This window comes from Podarcis melisellensis (genome assembly GCF_964234715.1).
Source record: "Podarcis melisellensis genome assembly, chromosome: 17".
NCBI classification, from domain to species: Eukaryota; Metazoa; Chordata; class Lepidosauria; order Squamata; family Lacertidae; genus Podarcis; species Podarcis melisellensis.
Window position 1 is genome coordinate 5,836,993 of NC_138534.1, and position 25,325 is coordinate 5,862,317.

The 25,325-nt window shown below is 47.1% G+C and overlaps 1 protein-coding gene across 1 annotated transcript; it reads left to right on the forward strand.

Moving 5' to 3' along the window:
- The first annotated feature begins 14,051 nt into the window (after positions 1–14,051).
- TBC1D25 (TBC1 domain family member 25) lies at positions 14,052–23,147 on the forward strand. The gene is made up of 6 exons (XM_081894172.1): positions 14,052–14,322; positions 17,844–17,953; positions 18,907–19,061; positions 19,988–20,112; positions 20,510–20,698; positions 20,932–23,147. Exons 1-6 carry the CDS (start codon positions 14,236–14,238, stop codon positions 22,294–22,296), a joined length of 2,031 nt encoding a protein of 676 aa, XP_081750298.1. The 5' UTR covers positions 14,052–14,235; the 3' UTR covers positions 22,297–23,147.
- The last annotated feature ends 2,178 nt before the right edge of the window (positions 23,148–25,325 follow it).

Genomic DNA, 25,325 nt, shown 5'->3' on the forward strand with positions numbered 1-25,325 from the left:
GTGTGCCGTGGGAGGGAGGCGGGCGAGTCGGGCGGCACACGCGGGGCGGCGAGCGAGCTCCCTCCCACATCCCATCGCCGGCTCTGCACCAGGCGGTAGAGCTCGGCGAAGTCGCCACGCTGGAAGGCCAGCAGCGCGCGCGCCTTGGCCAGGCTCTCGCCTGCCTGCGCCTCCAGGCACGGCGCCTCGGCATCAGGCGGCAGCGAGCCCAGGAAGCGGCCCAGCCGGCCGGGGTCGCCCGCCTGCAGCAGCGCCTCGCACACGCACGAGACCTGCTCCGCCGAGAAGCGCGGCGACTGCGGAGGATCGGGCGCGGCGGAGGCCAGCCCCGCGCTTGGAGAGGACGCAGCAGCTGTCGCCAAACCCGATCCTCCTCCTCCTGCTCCGCCGCCGTCCTCTGGCTCTCGGCCGGGAGGAGCCTGCGGCGACGGGGCGGGCGCATAGGCGCCGACACCATGGGGCCTGAGGGGGCCTGAGCCCCCTCAAAAATTTTATTGGGGGGGCTCTGCCCCCCAATAATTAAAAAAATTATCGCGCGCCTTGGCTCCCTCGTCGCGCGCCTTGGCTCCCGCGGCCGGCGAGGGGAGCCCGGGCCGCGCGCAGCAGCTGCCGCCGCCGCCGCCTCTCCTGGGGGCGCCGCCTCCCCGGGCGGGAACGCTGCGGGTGCGCGAGGGAGGAGGGCGGCCCCCGGGGGCTGGGAGAGCCGGGCTGCCGTGGCCGAGAGGGCTGCTCTGCCGGGCGCCGCTGACATAATTTAAGAAAATTATCGCGCGCCTTGGCTCCCTCGTCGCGCGCCTTGGCTCCCGCGGGCGGCGAGGGGAGCCTGGGCCGCGCGCGGCTGCTGCTGCCGCCGCCGTTTGTGGTCATGGCGGAGCTGCCGCCTAGGGAGGAGGGGAGAGGGGGCTGGCGGGGGGGGCAGGCGGTGAAGGGGGCTTGGCTGCCCCTTGCAGGCTCAGGTGTGCACAGGTGGGTCCCTGGCCACCTGCATCTCTGTGTGTTGATCAACTGGAGGGGGGAAGGCAGGTAGAATTTGCAGCCTCTCAGGCCAGGAAGGGGGAAAGATTTGGGGTCTGGTGAATGTCTGGTGCGGTTCTTGTGACGCTCTGGCCATCCTGGGGTGTCCCCGGAGAAGAACTCAGAAAGGCCTGTGGGAAAGATCTGAGCCCTAAACTGGCTTTTCTGGTTCCTGGAGGGAGGCGAGAGCTGAGCTGCCGGTTCTTAGGAATGTCCTCCTCTCTCTCTCTCTCTCTCTCTCTCTCTCTCTGGCTCTTCCCGCCCAGGGCTTGTGGGCATCTGCTCTGAGAGGAAGATGGAGGTGACTTCACTTAAAGGTCATGGAATCATAGAGGTGGAAGGAACCCAAAGGTCATCCAGTCCAACCCCCAGCAATTCAGGACTCACAGCTAAAGCATCCCTGGCAGATGCCCCCCCCCGACCTCTCCCTAAAAGCCCCTTCCCCTGTCTGACTGCTCTCACCACCAGAAAGGCCTTCCTAATGTTTTGTGGGAATCTCCTTTCTTGTTTCCTTATATTTTATTGAGAGTATTACAAGGAGTTAAATTGGCGGGGGGGGAGGGGGAATAAAAAGGTTACACGCACTAAAAATAAATAGAAGCAGAGTAAACGAGCAATAACAAAATAGCAATGGAATATAATTAAGCCTACAGAGCTATATATGCAAATGGATCTACTTATTCTTTCCCTTGAAGATACATTGATTCGTTTGTTACTGTGGTTTCGATCAATACTTTCCAAAGATCTTTACATTTGTCCATGCATGATCTTTGTCTGAAAGCTCATGGGTTGCAGGAGTTGTCATAGGAGGTTATATTTTTGACCTTCCAACTGTTATGGAAATTACAGGGGGGGCACATATTTAAAGTTGTTAAATGTTGCAAATATTATGCCTGAATGTACCCTTTCAACTTGACAGCTCAGGGAAGTTACCTAGATAAAATCCTGTAACACAATGTATCAGCCTTAATCATTTTGCAGATGTTAAGGGGGGGGGGCAGAGCCTGCAGCCACCATCCCTTTCCAGTGGGGAGGGGGCAGAGGAAAGACAGGAAGCTTTTCCCTGCAGAGTTAGACCCCTTGGCTGCGTGGCCCTCGGGTCCCTTCAAACTCCTGGGCGTTTTGCTGGTGGGGGGCTGCGTGGGGGCCTGGGCGATGTCAGAAGAGGAAGCTTGCAGGCCTGGTTGTCTGTTGGGGGCAGCCGGGGGGCTCGGCGGGGCCCGCGGGGAAGGGGGCCATGTTCGCGGCGCGCGGGATCGCGGCCCCCCTCGCCCGCCTCCGGCCCGCTCCCCTCCCCCTGCGCGCTGCCCTAGCCGTGCGGGTCTCCTCCCCCTGCGCCGCCGTCCCCTTTCCACATCCTAGGAGCCGCGGTCCGCCTACCGCCCCCGGGCTGCGGCGCGGCTCCCAGCCCGGGCTGGCCTCCGCCTCCTGGGACGCGCGCCCACCCCCGCGGCCCCCCAAACTTCGGAGCAACTGAATGCTTTCCCATGTAGAACAGTCCCTGCAAATAAAAACCTAGCATATTTGGAAGAGGGATGCTAGCCTAACCATTACCTTCTATGCTGTTACTATTTTTTTTATTTTTTTTTACATAAGTAAAAAGTGACCTTTCCCCATCTGGCATGGTGGTGTGCCTCGAGATTTTTTTCATGAAACAAGTGTGCCTTTGCCCAAAAAAGGTTGGGAAACACTGATCTACAAAACACAACACAATCCAGAATATAACACAACCTGCCAAAGGCATAACATAGCCTAAAACCTATCTCATTCCTTCCTACTCCCTGCTTGCTATTTCTTGCAACTGGCCCTGAGATCATTATTTAGTGCAATCAGAGCTCTTGGATAGAAACTATTCAGAAGGCGTGTGGTTCGTGTTTTCATTGTCCTATATCTTCTGCCCGAAGGCAACAGTTCAAAGAAGTTGTGAGCAGGATGGGTGGGATCTCTCAGGATATTGTGTGACTTCTTCAAGCTGCGAGACGTGAAGATCTCATCCAGGGTTGGTAGTTGGAGCCCAATAACATTCTGGGAAATTTTAATTATTCTCTGTAAAGCTTTTTTATCCATTTCAGAGCTGCTCCCATACCACGATAATATACTATAGGTTAAGACACTCTCGATGGTACTGTGATAATAGGACAGAAGTAGGTGCTGAGATAGATTCAGTCCCCTGAGCATTCTCAGGAAATACAACCTCCCCTGCACCTTCCTCACAACCATATTAATATTTGCAGTCCATGAGAGGTCCTCAGAGATATAAATGCCCAGGTATTTAAAACTACCAACCCTCTCCACCTCCTCGCCATTTATGTGCAATGGTAAAAATACACTTTTCTTTCTCCTAAAGTCAATTATGAGTTCTTTGGTTTTTTTGGTGTTAAGCATAAGATTGTTTTCTTTACACCATTGAATTAACCCCTGTACTTCTTTCCTATAAGCAGTCTCATCGTTCTCACTAATGAGCCCCACCACTGTTGTATCATCCGCAAATTTGATGATTGTGTTGGACTTATACAGTGGGGTGCAATCAAATGTGTACAGGGAATAGAGAAAGGGACTTAGCACTCATCCCTGAGGGGCTCCTGTGCTTAATACTAGAGTAGAAGAATAGTAAGGTCCCATTCTCACTGTCTGCGGCCTATCAGTCAGGAAATTCCTTACCCACAGACAGATCTTCTGATGTATACCCAAATTGGTCATTTTAAGGAATAACCTGTCTGGCAGAATTGTATTGAAGGCAGAACTGTAGTCAACAAACAACAGCCTTGCGTAGGTTCCCTGTCGTTCTAGATGACTCAGTACAGTATGGACAGCGATGGAAATAGCATCATCAGTAGATCTGTTTCTTCTGTATGCAAACTGGAACGGGTCTAGAGTGGATGGAAGACCAGCCTTAATATGATCTAGCACCAATCTCTCAAAACATTTCATAACGACAGATGTTAGGGCTATTGGTCTGTAGTCATTGAGAGATACCACCACTGACTGCTTGGGGACTGGCACTATAATCGATGTCTTCAGGCAGGTAGGGACAGAACCCTGCAACAGGGATAGGTTAAAAATGTCCGTAAATACACCAGCTAATTCTGCAGCGCAGTCCCTAATAACTCGTCCCATGATTCCATCCGGTCCAGCTGCCTTCCTAATGTTAATGCTCCGAAAGGCACGTTGTACGTCAGAGGTCTGTAATAAAAATGGTTGTTTATCAGTAATAGTTTCTGATGATGTGCTGGTAGCCAATGCTGTAGTGACGGTAGTTCCAGTTCCCGTCTCGAAGCGACTAAAGAATTGATTCAGTTGATCAGCCAGGTGCGCACTGCTGCTAGCCAGTTCGTTTTTAATATTTTGCCCTGTAATTTGTCGCAGGCCTTGCCATACTCAACGAGGGTCGGAGCTCTCAAAATGCTTTTCGATCCTCCGGCAGTACATAGCTTTGGCATCCCTAATGCCCTTTTTCAATTTGGCTCTGGCTTCTCTATACTGTTGCGCATCACCAGAGTGAAAAGCAGCATTTCTTGCGTTTAACAGAAGATACACATCCCTGTTTAGCCAGGGATTAAGCGCAGCTTGCCGTGTTGTTCAAACTAGGCAAGTTGAACTAGGCAATTTGAAACAGGCCAACGTCAAGCCAGAGTTTACCAAGTTAGCTTGTTTCAACTAACCCTAGTTAGGGTTAATTATGCTGTGTTCACACAACAGGCGAAAGTGGGGTTGGACTCGATGGCCCTTGTGGTCTCTTCCAACTCTATGATTCTATGATCTGAAGTGGGTGTTTATGATCTCTTATTTGGGGCTGCCCTGGAGAGGGCATGGAAGAGGCCAAGGCTCAATGGGGCTCCTTCTTGTTCTGTTAAGCCATCTGTAGCGCATGAAGGGGGTGGAGTGGCCATGGCACCCTTTTGTTATTGGTGATGGGGCAGAGATGAAGTGGGTCCAGGTGGCGGCCAGGCTCAGGATGGGTGACATGGATGCCTGCAGGACACCCAGACTCTCAAGCTGCCACCCCACCCTGCTCACATGCCCCTGCTCTGCTAAACCGTGGTTTAGTGCTCTACCTGAACACACACGTTATGCCTATCTTTGCCCTATATCTCAAATCTACTAAGTGCTGAGGAAGATATGTGCAGCAAATAAACATGAATGCATGTCTACTGCAGGAAGGTACTGTTTCTGCTGAAAGTCTCCCAAAATATTTCTGTCCCTGAACCAATGCGGTTGGAGAGAAATAAAAAGTCTTTTTTGGGAGAGCTGGAAGCAGTTTGAAAGAGGATCACTTCTTATCATGTACATAATAATAATCAATTCCTGGCTCCTCCACATGCAGCTGCTGGGTGACCTTGGTCCAGTCACACTTCTCTGAAGTCTCTCAGCCTCACTCACCTCACAGGGTGTTTGTTTTGAGGGAAGAAGGGAAAAGAGATTGTTAGCCGCTTTGAGAGTCCTTCGGGTAGTGATAAAGCGGGATATCAAATCCAAACTCCTCTTTTCTTCTTCTTCTCCACAGAGAACTTTGGGAACTGTAGCTCTGGTGAAAGGAGTAGAAGTCCCATAAGAGCTTTTTTTGGAAAGTTACAGTTCCCAGAATTATTTTGGGGGAAGCCCTTGCTGTTTAATAATCATACTAATTTTATTATTTACACCACACACATCTGGTATTATAGTATTTTAAATGCATGGTGCAGATGAGGCCTGCGATTGTGGGGGCCAGATATCAGAATGCACCTGATGATCCCATTGCTTGAATATGGTAGTTATTATGCCTTGTTTGTTGATAGCACAGATAATCCTCCTTTGTGGAAGTATGGAGCTATGATGAGGATTAGTGTTTTTAACTACTTCCCCTCTCTTTTACCAGCATAGACAAGGAGGTCTATGAGGCACCAGCATATGAGGAGGTGGTGACTACCGGCTACTTATTGGGACCCACCACCTGGACCATCACATCCAGTCCAGGAACAACCCCAGTGGAGCCCCCTCTGTGCAGTGTGGTCACTGAGCCTCCTGCCCACAGAGAGACTGTGGTCGAGGCGTTCAGTGTTTCAGTGGCACCAGGAACACGGCTTCCTCAGAGGCAGATCTACAGTCCGGGTTCCGCCTCAGGTTACTCATACTACCCAAACTGCAGTGATTTGTGTTGGGTACCCATGAAGTCAAAGGTGTTGAAGAGCGGGCAGAACGCCTGGAACCCCTCACACCCCCTGTGGCTTATGAGAATGCGACAGTAGAGGTCTTTGAAGAAGAATTTCAGCCCTCCAGGCTATGAGAACCGTGCACTGTGGACACTTTTTCTTCAGTAGCCTGTAGGGATATCGCCGAGTGGACAGTGGGGTCCGGAGGGAGCACACTTTCCACCAGCAGGCAGCCACAGTCTGCCTGCACGCGTAACCCTGGTGTGCAGGGAAAAACCCCCCTCAGACAAGCCACGGCTGTCGGAACATTGTCCCCTGTGTCTGACCTTTTGCGGTCTCAGCAGTCAGCAGTGTCCTGCCTGTAACCTTTTGTCCCTGAGACTATTTGTCTCCATTCGTCATACACTGTGCAAGGGGAAAATGACACTGTGGAACAGGTGCCAAAATAGCTTTGTACCACCCCACAATCTCGGGACGAAAGATGTATAAAGGTCACAGCCCAAAATGTATTTGCCTGGCTTGCATATTTGTCTCAATAAAAGGAGGCTCCACAGGAATGGTGGTAGCTCGCTTCAGACCACCTGTGCGCAGCTCACATGATGATCAACACCTGTCTTGGGCCTTCACTTCAGTAGCTGTCCTGTTGCAATGAATGTGAAACATGGCCTGTGTGCAAGATGTTAGCTGCTGTACCTCCTTTTTAAGAACTCTCCTGAGAAATGCACATATACAGGCCTGCATTTCTTGTGGGAAATGCAAATACATATATAAAAATTAAGTTGTTTTTTACTGACATTTCCAGAATGTGCTTGGGCTTACAGTCTAGGCCAGTAGTGGTGGACCTATGGAACACGTGCCAGAGAGGACACTCAGAGCCCTCTCTGAGGGCACACATGCTGTCGCCCCAGCAGGGCTGTAGCTTCTGTGCCGGGGGTAGAGGAGGAGTGTGGAGGAAAGGAGGGCTGGGTTAGGGTAAGGGTTAGGGTCAGGCAAGTAGGAGCGGAATCGGGCTGCTTCGCTAGGCAGCGTTGCTGCTTGCACGGGAACAGGAGCTGGATCAGGACTGCTCAGCTGGGGACGTGCAGGCTCCGTCACAATTTCCGTTGAGGGGTTCCCGGCTGCACTCCCCTCAAGGAAGAAGTTTAAAGGAGCCCCCACCTCCACATCAGATCCCCTCCAAACCCGTGAAGGCAGCCAGGCTGAACAGCTGCTGGGGTTGGGGAAGGTGGAAGCAGCCTGGAAGCTGCTTCTGAGAACCCTGCACCACCTGAAGGCAGTCAGGCGCTCCTTAGCTTCCGAAAAATGTTCCAAAACTGGAACACTCACTTCCAGGTTTGAAGTGTTCAGTTCCAAGTAGTTTGAGAACAAAGCTGTTTGAAAACTGAGGTACCACTGTATTTATTTCCCCCAATTTGAATTGTATTTCTTTTTCCCCCAGCGGTGATTTTCTCGTGTCACAATGAGAGTACCCATAAACATTTTTTTAAAAGAAAAAAGGCACTGAGTTATACCATAAAATTACATATCAATGGAAAGATAATTTAATGAAGAATGTAATGTAATAACTTTTATGAAGGTTAATTTATTACAACAGCAGTCATAAAGAGGAAACATGAAACACAGAAAAAAATGAGATATACATGTTAAATTGTCGTGTTGGCACTTTACGATAAATAAGTGGGTTTTGGGTTGCAGTTTGGGCACTCGGTCAAATTTTCGCCATCACTGCCTTAAATGGTTAGGTGGTGAAACCAACCGAAAAATGTAATGAAGCTCTTTTTCTAGTTCTGTTACTTAAATTCTTGCTTTGATCAATCTGAGGGTTAATTTGTAACTTTTCTCCACTTACTTTAAAGGCAGAGGAAGAGTTATGAGTGCAGGTTTAATTGATATTATCCTCACAGTAACATTGTGAAATAGTTTTGGCAGAGAGGCAGTTACCTGCATATTTTAGAGCTGCATTTTACCACCTATGTTCCATGTACATTTTGTAACAGTCTCTGGTGCAACACTCTTTCTGTTTCTCTTTTGGGATGCGTTTGATAAGTAATTAGAACAAGCAGGCTTCAGACCCAGAAGGTCCACGATAGATCACTGTCTAACGTTACAACATCTCATCGACAAATACAAATCAGGAGGGCAGGCCTCACTATATGCTGCCTTCGTTGACCTAAAAGCAGCCTTTGATACAGTCTCCAGAACCAGACTCTGGGACAGACTACAGGGTACTAATATAGATAGAAGGCTCCTGCTCTTAATTCAGGGACTGCACGCAAACACGGCTCTTAGAGTCAGGTGCAGCCGCCTAGGACACTTAACGGACCCATTAAAAACCTTCAAAGGAGTCAGGCAAGGCTGTCTATTGGCCCCTCTACTATTTAATTTCTATCTAAATAACTTAGTATCTGCACTCAATGACTCAGAACTCCACCCGCCGAAGCTTGCAAATCGGCATATTTTGGTCCTGCTATATGCCGATGATGCGATAATTCTATCTAGAACCCCGATCGGACTCTAAAGAGCACTAAGAAAGCTCGCAGCATACTGTGAATCTGAACGTCTCAAAATCAACTATCAAAAGACCAAGATACTCGCTTTTGGGGAAAAACCAAAGCTTAGAAGCTGGGAACTCCAAGGCCATAAATTAGAACAATTCACAAACTATAAGTACCGTATTTTTCGCTCTATAACACGCACCAGACCATAACACGCACATAGTTTTTAGAGGAGGAAAACAAGAAAAAAAAATATTCTAAACGAAATAGTGGATATATGATTTTTATGATTCATGCTGTGGCCACAGACATGTGATCTGACAGTGAGTTTAGAGTAGCCCAATGCAAAAATCCTGAGGATCCATGCTTTGTAACCACGGAGGAGGGAAGGAAGGGGAACCATGGATCCTCTGCTCATGACTGCAGCAGATCCCCCCGCCACCCGCAGGCATTCGCTCCATAACACGCACAGACATTTCCCCTTACTTTCTAGGAGGTAAAAAGTTAGTGTTATGGTGCAAAAAATACGGTATCAGGGATGGTGGTACAGGCCTCAGGAACCAACAAACCACACATAAACTCCATCAGGAGTTCAGCAGAAAAAAAACACAAATTGTATCCTTAAATTCTTCAGAGCACAAGGGAGCTTCTTCGTCCCCACAGCTCTAAAATTATATTCGGCCAAAACTTTGGCACAACTCCTCTATGGTTCCTTTTTGGACCCGCCTTCCTCTGCTTTCTCCCCCCTTGAGAGGGTTCAATCTAGACTTCTTAGAGCTCTCCTCCAAGTCCCCAGATGTGTCTCAAACGCATGGATTGGAAATGGGGATGATGAGAGTGGAGGCTAGCATCTGCCTAACATCAATCTACAAATGGCTGACATTGAATCTGCTCCCCCGAGGGATAGCCCCATTGATCCTCTGTGACCAATTCCAGTTGGGCTGGCAGACTGCAGTCCTGAACACCCTCCGGAAACTGGGCTTTGCCCCTCAAGCCCTTCTAAGTCTAGGTTTGGGCCAGGCAAAAGCTACGGTCAGGCAAAGAATATTAGACACAGAGAGACAGCAGGACTGCGCAAGGTGCCCCAACTATAGAATTGGAGAAATCGAGAGATATATAGCTGCACAAAAAAGTAGTTAGTATGTCCATGTGTTTACATGCAGTTCCTCCTTCCCCTCTTAACTCCCTATCCAGAGTGTTAATGCTAATGAATATGGTTTGAGTTGGAGCGTTTCTACAATAAAGTACATCCAGATCTTTTGCGAAATAAAGCAGTTCATTAAACTTTGAGTTTTCCAAAAGCAAACCTGCTGTAGTCAGTATGCTAACACCCTGCTTTAAAAGCCAGCATGGCCAGTGATGAAAGAAGATAGGCATTGTGCAAGGCGTGAGGTGGGGAAAGGCTGATGTAAATACACGTGCACACTTGTGCAGTAGGTGAACCTTGGTGAACCCTGGTAAAGGTACCCCTGACCGTTAGGTCCAGTCGCAGACGACTCTGGGGTTGCGTGCTCATCTCGCTCCATAGACTGAGGGAGCCGGTATTTGTGCACAGATAGCCAACATGACTAAGCTGCTTCTGGCGAACCAGAGCAGTGCACAGAAACACTGTTTACCTTCCTATCGGAGAGGTACCTTTTTAATTACTTGCACTTTGACATGCTTTCGAACTGCTAGGTTGGCAGGTGTAGGACCGAACAACGGGAGCTCACCCCGTTATGGGGATTCGAACTGCCGACCTTCCAATCGGAAAGCCCTAGGCTCTGTGGATTAGACCGCAGCGCCACCCGCGTCCCAGTGAACCCTGGTAGGGGTATTAAAAAGATAGAGTGAAGTATCACTTGTTTTCAAGTGACATAGTGGCTATCCTGTAGCACCCTGCTTGTGGTTAACGCTTAGCTGGAATGAAATATTCAACGCAGCAATAGAGAAATTAAAATAATAATTTATTTGTCAGACAAATAAATGATAGGCACAGTGGTATATGGTTACCAAAGCTCTGCCTATGCTCCAGCCCTGATGGCCAGCACTTATATTTCCTCAACCCAGCCCCCTTGCTCCTCCTTTGGCTGCCTCTGTCCAATCAGCCTGGTTGAAATTCCTATTGGCTGTTTGCTAGAACCAATCATAAAAGATACACCCATTTCCTATTACCTTTTATGGGAGACAAAGAGCTATATTTCCTTCTATCCATAAATGGCAAACAAGTAGCCATATATCTTACATTTGCCTCAACAAGGCACCTTAATTACCAGATCACCTTTTGCCCTTGTTACCCCTCCATTCCAAAATAGATGGCTAAAACAGATGCTCATTCTGTCTTACATTTTGTCTTAAACAGAGATCTTGGGTTCACATTCTCACACACCATCAATGAAATAAGAATCTAACATAAGAATCTAACATTTCTTACTTTCTAAATCCTTTGCATCATTACATTTAAGCCAACAAATCTCATACATTAACACAGATAACTTTTTAAAGTAAAACTTCTTCAGTTTACACCCCCCCCCTTTCCTGGCCAACTGCTTTTCCCATTAGCTCTTGCCCTTTAACCTTAGGAAGATGTGGCTAAAGCCTCTAATGGGAGGCACATGGTATTATATTTTGTTAAACAATAAATCCTACTATTTACCAACTCTTAATTAGTGCTTTTGCAGCTTGATTGTATTCTGTAATATGTGGGGTCAGTGTAACCTTTTTGCTCCCAGCCTATAATTCCCTTTTACAACTTTGAGAATTTTGGCTCCTGCTATAAATCAGGGGGGCCCTTGTCCAGCAGGATAAACATCTGCCAAAGTCCTTAGCCAGCTGGTCTTCTGCCTGGCATAAAACATACAAACATTTGCAAATATATCTTTAAGCTCATTTTAAAATACAGGCCTTGATCAGATGCCTCAATGCTTGCCAAGAGCATTTATCATTTGTCTACCTACTCCCTTTGCAAGGCTCAGGAGTGTTGGCACGTGACCTGCAGCTGCCCCAGTAGCTCATGATAAGAGCCAGCTCTGAGTCCCAGCTGCTGAAAGCCTCCCAGTGGACAGCAGATGCAATCATGGTCTCTTGCTTGTCATGATGTTATCTTGCATAACAGAATAGAGAGAGTTTTAATTCTATTAATGCTCTTATTTTATTTGTAAGCTGCCTTGCGTCCCTCACCAAAGGTGGGGTAAAAAACATTTTTCTGTGCCACCTTTTAAACGCCTGCTAAAAGCCTTTCTGTTCTGCCAGGCCTCTGTAGGTGTAGCACCCTGCTTGTGGTTAACGCTTAGCTGGAATGAAATATTCAACGCAGCAATAGAGAAATTAAAATAATAATTTATTTGTCAGACAAATAAATGAGAGGCACAGTGGTATATGGTTACCAAGCTCTGGCCTGGCCTCCTGCCATTCTGGCCAGCACTTATATTTCCTTAATCCAGCCCCCTTGCTCCTCCTGTGGCTGCCTCTGTCCAATCAGCCTGGTTGAAATTCCTATTGGCTGTTTGCTAGAACCAACCACAAAAGATACACCCATTTCCTATTGCCTTTTATGGGACACAAAGAGCTATATATTCTTATATCTATAAATGACAAATAAGTAGTAATATATCTTACATGTGTCTCAACAAGGAATCTTAATTACCAGCTCACCTCTTGCCCTCCTTGCCCTATTGCCTTCCAAAACAGATGGTTAATCTTAAATTTTTATCTTCAAGGATCTTGAGTTCACATCATCATTGAAAGATCTCCTTCTTTTGGAGGTCTTTTAAACAAAGGCCTGACAACTATATATCAGGAGTGCTCGATGGCGTCTCCTGTCTGGCAGGGGGGCTGGGCTGGTGGCTGACTTAATTTCAGGATAGTTACAACTCTTACAACTATATGAAATAAGAATCTAGCATTTCTTAAATCCTTTGCATAATTACATTTAAGCTAATATATTTTATACATTATCATAGGTAGCCTTTTAAAAGGAAAAGAAATCTTAAAAGGATCTCAGTTTAAGAAAGAAACAGCTTTAGAAAAGACTTCCCAAAAATGCTCTCTTTCTTTCTGCCAGCTAGATGCTTCTCCATTGCTCTTGGCCTTTCAACCTTAGGAAAATATGGCTCAAGTTTTAATGGGAGGCACATGGTGTTATTTTACTATTTACCCACCCTTAATTTAGTACTTTGCAACATGCAAGGTCAGTGTCCTGCTCTCAGCCTGTAATTCCCTTTTTACGACTTTGAGAATTGTTTTCTGCTATAAATCAGGGGCCCCCCCTTGTCTAGGAGGAAAAACAGCTTGCCAAGGTTCTTTAGGCAGCTGGTTTGCCTGGCATGAAACATTTGAAAATCTTTAAGCTCATTTTAAAATACAGATCCTGATTAATATATAAGCTTTGATAAAAATGCAGGCTTATGATTAGATGCCTCATAGGCAATTAAGATTACAACCCACACAACCCTGCTGGCTTGCTTCTAATATATCCTATTTTTTATTCGTTCGTTGCTTGTTTTTACGTCGTTGTAAATCGATGTGATGTATCTTGAAGATACGGTAGTATATACATATTTTCATAAATAAATACATCAACATTGTGTTGTTACATCCTCCGAAGGAGGTTTTTAAGCAGAGATTGGACGGCCACCTGTCATGGATGCTTTAGTTGAGATTCCTTGCAGGGGGTTGGACTAAATGACCCTCGGGGTCCTTTCCAACTCTTTAAGATTCTATGATCACAGACTAATCCTGGTGCAATAAAGGCCCGTCCGTTATCCCAAGCGCGCTATTGTGACGTCACCGGTACGGCTCCCTTTCCCATTGGCTTCAATGAACAAAACGGCACGCCCCCCCTACGTGTTTGGCCAGCCCCGTGGCGCAAGATGCTTCCGCAACACAGAAGCCGGAGTGAGGGGCCCTACGTAGGCACCTCTCTCCTTTTTTTGTATCTATGGCTCGGACGCGCGTCCCTGTTCGATCCGGATGCAGCTGCTGCATCCAATCGAACGTGGACTCTGGGTGACCCGGATGTTGTTGCCCTTCACACAAGGCTATTGCCGTGCACTAGTTTCCGTTTGACCCGGATGTTGCTCGTCACGGCCCCTTTGCTGATTGGTTGGTCCTCTCATTTCCTCCCCCTTTTGTTTCGTTCGCGAGAGCCGCTACCCTTAACCCTTCCCTCGCCACCTTGCGCATTTCAGTTCCTCAGGCGATTAAAGCACAGAAAGAGCGGGAAACCCGCGCAAAAAAACCCGGCAGAGGCGGAGGAGTTGAGCCGCCGCCTCCTCCTTCCTCGCGGACACGGGCTTAAATAAAACACCTGAGGAAGCTTCGCGCTCTGCGCCTTTAAGGCCGCGGCGGTGACGTCAGCGCCGGACGGGGCGGAAGTAGCCGGCGCGGGGGGGGGAAGGTCACGTGATGGAAGCGGCGCCTCTCCGTCCGCCTGCCCCCCGCCTGCCTGACGCGGGAGTCCCGGCGGAGCGAGGCGGCTGACGGCGCGGGGCCCTCTTCCCCCTCCTCCCCCCCCCCGCCGGGCGCGTGACGTGGAGGGGGAGGGGGCTGCAACGGCCCCGGCGCGAGGCGCCTCCTCCCCCCGCCCTCACACGCCAGAAGGTGGAGGGGCCGCCGGGATGGCGGCGGCGGCGGGGGCGCCGGGAGGGGGCGGGGCCGGGGCGCCTGAGGAGGAGGAGCACGAGGTGGTCCGCGTGCGGGTCAAGGTGAGCGGCCTGAGGGGACTCGGGGGCGGGGGGAAGGGCGGCTGATGTCACAGGGGCCGGCGGAGGGAACCGTGTTTCGTATTGAGGCGGGTTGTGGGACGGAGACCTGAAAGGAGCCGCCCTTTGTTTCAGGAGGGATACGGCAGGCAGTGCCACGTAGCGGTTAGAGCAGCGTGGGAAACCTACGGCCCTCCGACGGCTGGGATTTGGTTTACAGTTAGGTTCCTCGCTTGCCCTTTCAGCCACCTGGTCCTAGGGTGGGCTGCGGAGATTTAAAGATGGAGTGGCAAAAGCAGAGGGTAAGACAGAGCATAATGAGGTTCCTAAACATAGGTGTGTGCCTTCAGCATTTCACGAAAGCTCCAAAATGAAGGTGCCAGGTGCACCTCTGCGGGGAGGGAATTGCACCTCTTCGGGGCTGCCGCAGAGAAAAAACTCCAGGGCCACCTACCTGCTGAACCTCTGAGGGCAGTGGAACATAGCTGTCAACTTTCAGATTTGAAAATACAGTAGTACCTCGGGTTAAGTACTTAATTCGTTCCGGAGGTCCATTCTTAACCTGAAACTGTTCTTAACCTGAAGCACCACTTTAGCTAACGGGGCTTCCTGCTGCCGCCGGAACACGATTTCTGTTCTCATCCTAAGCAAAGTTCTTAACCCAAGGTACTATTTATGAGTTAGAGGAGTCTGTAACCTGAAGCATATGTAACCCGAGGTACCACTGTAAGGGATCAGCAGCCTCACCTGTCCCGGGGAGCCTTGAAAATAAGGGATCAGCAGCCTCACCTGTCCCGGGGACAGTCTACAGGATATCTAACAATCCGGGATAGCAGTGGGAAACAGCGCTGGAATAAGGGAATTTCCTGCAAAAAAAGGAAAGGTTGACAACTATGCAGTGGAACTACCCAAAGACTTCCCTCTGCCCATCTTAATGCCTAGGAGGATCTCTAAGGGAAGAAAGCGGTTTTTCAGGTATGCTGCTGAACTACGACCCCCATCACCCATGGCCACTGGCCATGCTGGACCATGGCATTGCTAAAGGGCCACACGTTTCCCACTCCTGGGCTAGAGCTGAGCAGGGGCAAATTTCTGCTCAGCCTTTGAACTTACTGTCTTGCACAAAGTCATTGCTTCAATGCAGACCTCACACCAAACAGTTGTTTATAGTAGCCATACTTCTAGTTCTCGAAAGGTTAGGGCCGCTTTCTTTCAACTTGATGTACTTACTGCTCATTGCTGTCAAATTGTGAGTGGCCTCCTTGGTGGATACAAATAACAAGTAGTGTGTTGACTCTTTTACACAGTTATTAGTGACAGTTTAGGAACTTAGTTGTGGAGAAAGAGATTAACTTGCTCTCAGCGTGCAATGGGAATTCACATTTCTTAGTGCTTTATTACTCTAAGAAACTTTACTAAATTTAATAGTAGCTGCAGACAATCTATGAGTGTAAAATAATGTTGTAAAGGAACTGTATTTCATTTCGTAGAAGAAGAAAGAGAACGAGTTCACAATTGTTTATTCACTATACCCAACCTCTTACAGGTTTGGAGATTATTTCTTCTTCACAAGAAGAATGCCTTCAGTTACACACTTTCCAAAATAAGGACAACTTGATAACTCTTGGGTTTCTCCCGACTCGGCAATTCTATGATTTTGTCCCTAATGGTTGTACTAATCTATATTCAAGTAGGTAGCCGTGTTGGTCTGCCATAGTCGAAATAAATTAAAACAGTTCTTTTAGAAGATAGTTAAAAAGACTCTTCTTAAAAACCTAAAAACTCCCTTAAAAGAATCAAGTCTTCAAAAAAGTTATATGATCTAAGAAAAGAAAGTCTTTAAAGGAATCTTTCCAAAAGGGTTTAAAAATTCTAATGTAGCACCTTAGAGACCAACTGAGTAGTTTTTGGTATGAGCTTTCGTGTGATGCACTCTCCTTCAGATACAGATAATCTATAACACACTGATCTATAAAACACATATTTAATACTCAGATTGTCCAGTTTGCAGTAGCTGCACCTGCTTCTCTTGTCAGGTTTCTAGCACCTGTTACTTTGACAGTATATAGATATTTAGATTACATTTTGGCCAACTATTTCTCCTCTCAAATTTTTCTGTTAGGAATGTAATTAGTGCAGTGGAACCTCGGTTCCTGAACACCTCCATCGTCATATGTTTTGGTTCTCAAACGCCCAAAACCCAGAAATAAATGTTTCTGTTTTTGAACATTTTTCAGAACCCGAACATGTGACGCGGCTTCTGCTGAGTGCACGAAATTCTTCAATGGGAAGCTGCACCTCGGTTTTCGAACGTTTCTTAAGCCAAATGGGCTTTTGGAACGGATTTCATTTGAGAACTGAAGTACCGCTGTATTTGGTTTTATACTAGTCAGAAGTGTTATTTTGGCAGACTGATGTAAGAATGCTTGGGGATAGGTTCAACTGAGTTGACTGGCTTGTTTCCTTGTAAAGTTTGTTTACTCACCTTGGAAGTATGTTGATTGATTCAGTGGGATTATCAAAGTAATATTCTTAGGGTTGTGCAGTTAGTTTTTTAATTGGAAGCCACTGTTTTGCTAATAATAATAAATTTATTATTTGTACACCACCCATCAGACATGGGTAGGACTATGTCTCTGTGGCTGTAAACCTTCTGTAATTAATATAATCTGGACCATACTCCAGACTGCATTAAGATCTACTCACTCCATTGTTTCTCTTAGCGTGAAAATATGACATTGTATATGGAAGTAGCCAAAAGCCATTTTGGACCCTTTTGCTTTTGTGCGACGTTGAAGGATTATTGCCAACCTTGTAGCTATGTAGATACTGCAATAGCTGAGCAATAGCTCAAGTATTTTGTAAGTTTCAGCTCACATGTTTGGCCCCCAGTATCCCTGGTTACAAAATATTGAGAAACACACCTGTGTATGAGATCTACCTTTCCCACTAGTAATCTTTCCAGTAGTAAATCTGATGTAAAAGAGCTGAATTTGCCCCTTGATAAAGTCTAGGTTGATAAGAAGCAAGTTGCCCCGACCGATATACTTCAGAAGGCCTACTTTTGTGAGAGAGATCACCAAGCACTTAGCTTGGTGTAACTCCATTGATGTAAATGGAATTGCATCAGTTCATGGTCAGTGAACTATCCCCTTTGTGTATTAATACACTAACAATAGAACCATTCGTTGTTCCTCTCTTGTTAGGGTTATCCTAGGGGAAGGATCTGTTCTTTGGTCTGTAAAATATCAGGCTTATGTGTTTGATATATATAGTTAGCATTTAAAGGGCTGTTTTCACTGTGGGAAGAACGACCCCTTAGAACTTAGTATCATTGTGGTAGAAAAACAGAGTGTGTTGCTGGTGGAGACAAGCTTTTTATTTTTGTCAATAGGGAAATGAAGAGATTATAGTTGGATGGCATTTTGAACTTGTTTTCCCCAACCTCTCAATCACTGGATCTCTGCTGTCTCAAGTTATAGGGTTGGTTCTTTGCTCCTGCTTACTTTTTGTAATCCTTTCAGAAATGTGAAGGCTTCTTGCAACCTGAGTTCCGTACCTTTGCTGTGGATCCACAGATCACCTCACTGGATGTATTGCAGCACATCCTCATCAGGGCATTTGACCTAAATGGGTGAGTCTGGGAAGAGGATAGAAAATGTGGAACTGGGTGGCCCCGACTTTTAGCTCCCATGCTACTTTACCACTAAATGAAAACAGGAGGTCAGTGAAGGTGGAGCTGTGAGATGGAGCTTCTGTTTTCATATCTAGGAGGGGAATGCGGTTTGAAGGGACATGAGTGACATGAGAACAGGAAGCCTTGCATTCCTTTCCCGGTTCTGACATCAAATCTTCTGAGAGCTATGGATTTGATCCCATGTTCAGAGGAGAGCCTCTCATACCAAGGGATCTCCTCATAAGTAAGGAGAGGAGAGTGGTTAAACTTTGAATCACCAGCCTTATTTCATTTCAAATAAACATGAACAATCTTTACCTTCATTATTCTTAACAGCTTCTGTTTTCAGTAGTGAATTAGAGTTACAGTAAAATCATAATTAAAAAAACACATGGTAATATCCAACAAATCATTTTACTACATCCTCTTTGCTTGTGAGAACTAAACAATTACCTCATGCAAAGACTGAGATAGGTTCCCTTGCAGAAAACCCCCAGATATTAGCACAACAAGGTGCTAACTCTGGATGGGATTTAGCTGTTACGTCCTGGGCAAGCCAGACCTGATTTCATCACATGTATATAAAGCTGGACAGCCTGTCTGCTACACAGACAGTTGGAAACTTTGTCCTGAAAACCACTTTACATGTAATAGATCTTGTTTTGGTGTGGGATGCAGCATGCATGCTTCTTGTACAGTTGTGAATGATGAAGGCACATATATTTGCTCCACTGCATGTATGTACCATGTCTACCTGCAATGAATTAAACATATTCAGCAAATGTGACTGCATATTGTTGTTTTCTAAACAACATCAGAATAACAGCCATGCAGGTTCCATTAAACAAAAGAGGTGTCTTGTTTTAAATGCGGGGAAAGAATATGAACATGTCTGTCTTTACTCACTTTAGGAAGAAGAATTTTGCCATCAGCTATCTGGGCCGAGATAAGCAAGGCCAAGAATCATATTTGTCATTGATGTCAGATTGGGATCTGGGCATGGCCTTTGCTGGAGCCTCCAAGCCTTACTTGCAGCTCAAGATAGACATCAAGCCCTCAGAGGATAGTAAGTAACACACACACACACACACACACACACACACACACACACACACTGAACAAGAGAGCTGGGAGTCCTGGTTCCAGTCCTTGCACCCCTTGGTCCCATCTCAAGTCCTCACTTGGCTCCTTATGCTATGGCCATGTCCAAGGAATTCAGTTCTTTTGTCTTCTCTGCCAGTGTTGTTTACTCTTGTAGAAATGTTATCTGATTGCTGCTGTAAAGAAAGGAATGATTTGAATCACTTGATGTTGATTTAGGTACAAAATGAAGCATCAAATTTACTGGAGACTCTTGAGGGGAAAAAATCTTAGGGCTGAAGGGGGGGGGTTGACTATGTCCCCCCCCCATACCTTTCCAACTCTTGCTATTGTATATTTCTCAGTTTACTTTAGAACTCCCTGTTGCCTTTTTATAGAGTGCAGTTTGATCACTCCCGTTTATGGGTGGCATGCAAAGCAGCCCAAACTTTTTTTTCAGACTTTGTGGATTCTGTGTTTGCAACACGCGAGTGCAGAATTTGGTACTGACTGTAGAATCCAGTCCCCTGTAACCCATCCTTCTTTTCAAAGCAAATTTCTAGGGCTTTTTGATACATATTGTTGTTTTCAAGCATGTGATTATGCTGGATTATTATCCACCAGAAGCAGAATTGACCCTTCATGACAGAAGCAGAATTATGTAAAAAAATCAAGAATGTGTAAATGTTAATACTTTGTTATATAGATCATGGAACTCCACTTTGCTTTATGCTCTTTTTTTTCTTTTTAAAGTGAGGTATGCACAGCATGATTATTTTGTTTGTGTCCTTTCTGTAGCACTTCTCAACATGCAGTGAGATTTGATCCTGTGAAATTATGCTGGGTGGTGGTGAGGGAATGGCAGGTACAGGGCTTGAGGAGTTGACTCATGTCATTGCCATATTCTCTTAGGCCCCCTGCTAGAAGACTGGGACATCATCAGCCCCAAGGATGTGATCAGTACCGACCTGCTGCTGGTGGAGAAGCGGTCTCTGGCAGCAGCCGCCCTGCCCTTCACGCAGTCCATCATCTCCCAGGTAAGCCATAAGAGGATGATTCTTTTGATTTTCATGATGTGATATTCCACAAACAAATATCCAGGAGGTGCTTTTTAACTCCTTGGATGGAAAGAGGCAGAGGAGAGAAACCAGTTCTAACTTCCATTCTCTTCCAGTCTAGCTCTATTCATGAACCACAAAAGATCCAGCTTTTTTTGCTCAGAAGATTAACTCCCTCTCCTAAGCTACAGAGGTGACCCTAAAGCTAAGATGTAACTACATACATATATACAATGTCTGAGGCAGGTTGCCCGTTCTCTTACCTTTGTGTTCTAAGTTACTGAGCTCATGTTGTAGAACTTACAAGTTCTTTCTTTTGAGCATGGTTATGCACAGGTTACTTTCTGACCTCAGCTTTACTTTTGTCAACTGGCAGGTGGGCAGGACCTTGTCTAAGGTCCAACAAGCACTCAGCTGGTCCTATGGTGAGGACGTCAAACCTTTCAAGCCCCCGCTGAGCGACTCCGAGTTCCACACGTACCTGAACCATGAAGGGCAGCTGACAAGACCTGCAGAGCTGCGTCTCCGAATTTTCCACGGTGGAGTTGAGCCCTCTCTACGCAAGGTGGGGATGGGGATTCTGGAGGTCAGTTTTCTGCCTCGAGAGACAGGCATGTGGTTAAGGGGGCCAGGGCAAGGCTTCTTTCCCTTTGCTCCCACTCTGAGGCCATTTGTCTGGGCATGGATGCATGTCCGCTGCTCTGAGGGCGGGTGTCTTCCTGTAACTGATCCTTCAGCTTGTTGCCATTGATGGGAAAAGCTGTTCCGGTGTTGAGTCATCCTCCCTGTTTCCCACAGGTGGTTTGGCGATACTTGTTAAATGTCTATCCTGATGGGTTGACGGGTCAGGAGCGCATGGATTACATGAAGCGGAAGACTCGGGAGTACGAGCAGCTGAAGGGGGAGTGGGAAGCTCGCGCCAGCCCCGAGGACCTGGACTTCATTCGCAGCAACGTGCTGAAGGACGTTCTGCGAACAGATCGCACCCATCCCTACTACGCAGGCTCAGATGACAACCCCCACATGACAGCCCTGCACGACCTCTTGACCACCTATGCCGTCACCCACCCACAAATCTCCTATTGCCAGGGCATGAGTGACATCGCCTCCCCCATTCTGGCTGTCATGGACAACGAAGCTCACGCCTTCATCTGCTTCTGCGGCATCATGAAACGCCTGGAGGGCAATTTCCAGGTGGATGGTGAAGTCATGTCGGTGAAGTTCTCCCACCTCAAGCTTCTCCTCCGCCATTCAGACCCAGAGTTCTACTCCTACCTCCTCTCCCGGGGCGCCGATGACCTCTTCTTCTGCTATCGCTGGCTGCTGCTGGAACTCAAGCGTGAGTTTGCCTTTGAGGATGCCTTGCGCATGCTGGAGGTCACCTGGAGCTCCTTTCCGCCCGACCCTCCTGAGAAGGAAGTGGAGTTGGTGGGCCCGCCGGCCAGGCCCGGAGACAGCAGCCAGCCTGTTCGAAGGAGACACATGTTGCGTCCAGCTTGCAGCTTTGAGGCAGCTGGGGACCAACCCTGCCAAGGGGCAGTTTCTGATGAAAAGACACTAGTGAAACAGTCTAGCTTTGGGGAGTTCAAGTATTACAGCACTCATAATGAGGACAGCTCAGAGGATGACCCATCGCCCAGATTTCAGCGCTCAGTAGAAGAGGACGACGACTGTAGCAATGAGCAGGATCCGTTGATCCAGACAACTAACGTGGCCAAGTCCTTTTCTGCTCCATCCCTTCGGGCCTTGACTCCACCCTCTCGAGACTCAGCCTCCTCCTCAACCAACGGCAATGAGGAAAGCCAGTCGGATGAGGAGAAGGGGGACTCTGTGGTTCACACCCCTTCCTCTCCCTCCCGTGGAACCTCTGCTCCTTCTCCTGTTGCTGCAGTCAGCCTGCCACCCCCGCAGGAGTTTGGCAGAGGCAACCCCTTTGTGCTCTTCCTGTGCCTCGCCATCCTCCTGGAGCACCGAGACCATATCATCAAGAACAACATGGACTACAATGAGCTGGCCATGCATTTTGACCGCTTGGTCCGTCGTCACAACCTGAACAAGATCCTTCATCGCGCCAAGGCCCTCTTTGCCAACTACCTGCAGTCTGAAGTCTGGGACTCTGAAGAGGGTGATGAGGCAGCGGCTGAATCTCCTGCCGCGTTGTGACCCCACACCCCACCCCTTTTCTTCTCTTGACATGTGGGGACTGGTTCCCTGCTGCCATTATGGTGCAAGCACTGATGTGGAAGGGTGAACAATGAGTAATCCGGCTTGGTCTCAGCTTCATGGGAGGTGGCCTGGAGCGGCTAGGTTGGATTGTCCCACTCAATACACCTTCTGTGTCAAATGTACTCTGTTTTTATCTATCTCTTTGTGCAAATATCTTGGCAGAGATGTTCCATCTATCTCCTGTGCCTCCTACCCTTCCAAGTGCTAATTATCTTCCTAGGAAGATCTACCCTGGAGCAGCCAGGTTTTACACTCTGTTAGCCCCTTTCCCTCCTCCTAGTCAATACTTGACATGCATTTCCCCCTCTTATCTACCCACTTACTAATGTCCCCCTTAGAATGTTGGTCACAAAGCAATCCAGATTGATTTCTGACCCTTCTGTAACCTGGTCTCTTCCGTTCTGGGCAGGTTTGCCAAAGGCATTTTTAAATGCTGAATCTTGACGTGACCTTAATTTCCCTGCACATACGCCTCTCTGCAAAAACTTGCCTTTTATGCTGAGTTATTCAAATGTTTTTGCCCATTTGGGTTTTTTAAAAGCACTTTATTTTCTCTATAATTTTGTTCATTCCTCTAGTATTGCCTTTCTGTTTTAGCTTGAAAGCGCTTTTTAAGAACTGAACTCGCAGCCTTGGAAAAAATATGCTTGGTGTGTTTAAAAGTGGACTTGTAACACCCCATTGCCCTTACTGGCCGATTTTTAATCCGAACAGGTTGTCCTTTTTTTAAATTGGGCCATCTCAGTGGTCTTTTGTGAATTAAATACTCATGGGGAGTCAAGAGTCTATCTAGTAAAAGAGTGGATTGGGAGAGTTGAATGGGGTCTTGATGCCACAGTGCCCTTATAGATCTTGCTCTTGGGTAAGTAATACCTAGTGTCTGGCTCACACACTTTCTCTTAACTAGCGTTCTCTTCAGCTGATGTATCATCCAAGATTTGCTTGCTGTAAAAACAGCCATTGCCTGGTCAGGTGGGTTTTGTTTCCAGTCTCTTTAACTGGCTTTCTTATTTAAACGCAGGTTGCCAAATTCTTAACAATTGTTTCTCTATGCATCTTTAGCTTGCAGGGCAGGATTGCGCTGGAACATGTAGCAACAGATTCTGTATCATTAGACAGAGAGAACTCAAGCTGCTTCTAATCTTAATGCATTAATCTGAAGTCAAATAGTAGCAAATGGTAGTAGTGTTTGCCTCTTGATAGAGAAAAAGTGTTTTGATTCTTGAATCTCCATTCTTGCTGTTTCTAGGTTAAACTGGAAACCAAATCACTTGTGACCCTGTATTAAAACTGTTTGATTATTGAGGGTTGATACCTGAATAGGCTGTGCTGCTACCTTTCTGTCTTGGAACAGACTGGGTGGGAGATGCCGTAGGTAGGACAAAAAGTAGACTGTGTTGAATACTGTTCAGTCAGTAGCACCACTTTTCCGGCCAAAAGGTACATTGTTGTTGGCTCACTCTGCTTCAGATGAGCAAAATGGGCTCAACCGTGTCCCTAAGGCCATTGGAAAGGCCATTCATTTGTTTTAACTCCAGTGTTAGGGTTCAATTTTAGATGTGCAATTCCTAGATTCAGTGGCAAATTATTTTGAGACTCCCCCTCCCCCCTCTCTCTTAATGTTGGGGGTGCCACAGTGTGCCCTGTTCTGCCCCCCCCCCATTCCTCCATGTGTTCATTTGCCTGCCTTAATTCACAGCTATCTGTGGCTTAAATCCCCAGGGTGGGTTTCAACTAACCTGTGGAAACCTGCATAAGGACATCTGCCAGCACAACAGGGCTTCCCATTCCCTCCTCCACACCCCCTTAAATTTGCTCTGAGGGGTCAGGAGGGGTAGAAGAGAGGGGTCATTCTGTCCAACAAACTGAACGTTTGCCATAACACTACATTAAATTCCTGCTCCAGACTAGAAAAATTTTGGCTTAGAAAAAGGATATACTGGAAGGTGGGAATGAGGTGAAGCGTCCCAGGCCATCACATCTTTTCTAGCCAGAGCAGCCTTTGTACTAACATGGGCTTTTAAATCTCTGCAGGCCGAGAGCAGAAATCGGCAGGGGCCACAAATGAGGCTTGCCATCAGCAGTGAGGTCTTAAGCAGCTTCCTTTCTGGATTGGTTGGAGTTAGGTGAATTTTAACAAACTGAGAACCATCAAAGTCAATAAGAGAAAATCAAAGCAGGGCTAATTAAAAGGGACTTCAGATAACTTAGTGCCACAGAGGCACCTGTACTTAATTTGGGGGGGCGAGATGCAGAACTGCAAGTCCTATCTATCTATATTTTTTTAAAGGCATGAGCTCATTCTTTTAATGAATGAATGAATGAATTAATGAAATGTCCACTAGAAGGAGCTGTAGCTTAGTTTAAAACAATGAAGCTACATTGGAGGAGGTCTGTACAGCTCTCTGCACCCCTTTCACCAACTCCTTCCGTACTGACACTGATGGCAGATGGCAGTAGAGGTGAAGACAATTAATCAGAAGGCATAAGTCCTATTGAGAACAGAGGTCAAGGAAAGGTAGAATAACCAGTTTTGGAGCTATATCCATTACATAGGTCCCATATTGTCCTGTTTTTTAAAAGAAGTTTATTCTGGATGAATGCAGAGTGTCTAGCTTGGCTTGCAAAAGGTGCTTCATAGACACACACACATCCCCCAATATGGTGGCTTGCTTCCTACATGATGCTGTTGGAGTCACTGTGTCTGAACCAGGTCTCCTTGGTTATTTAACTTCCAGGATGTCCCTACATTATAATCAAGATACATAGTTCCCCTTTACATTGCGGACAGGATGCACATCAGCTCCCGACCTTTTGGCCATGCTCAGAAAACTTCCTTTCAGGATTGTAGTCCTCAAAGTCTGGTGGTTTTAGGATGATTGTCTTCCTCTGCCTGCCTCACTCCCCCCCCCCCCAAATACTGCACCATGAGGAACTGAATCAACTACCTGAATAATATAATGGTT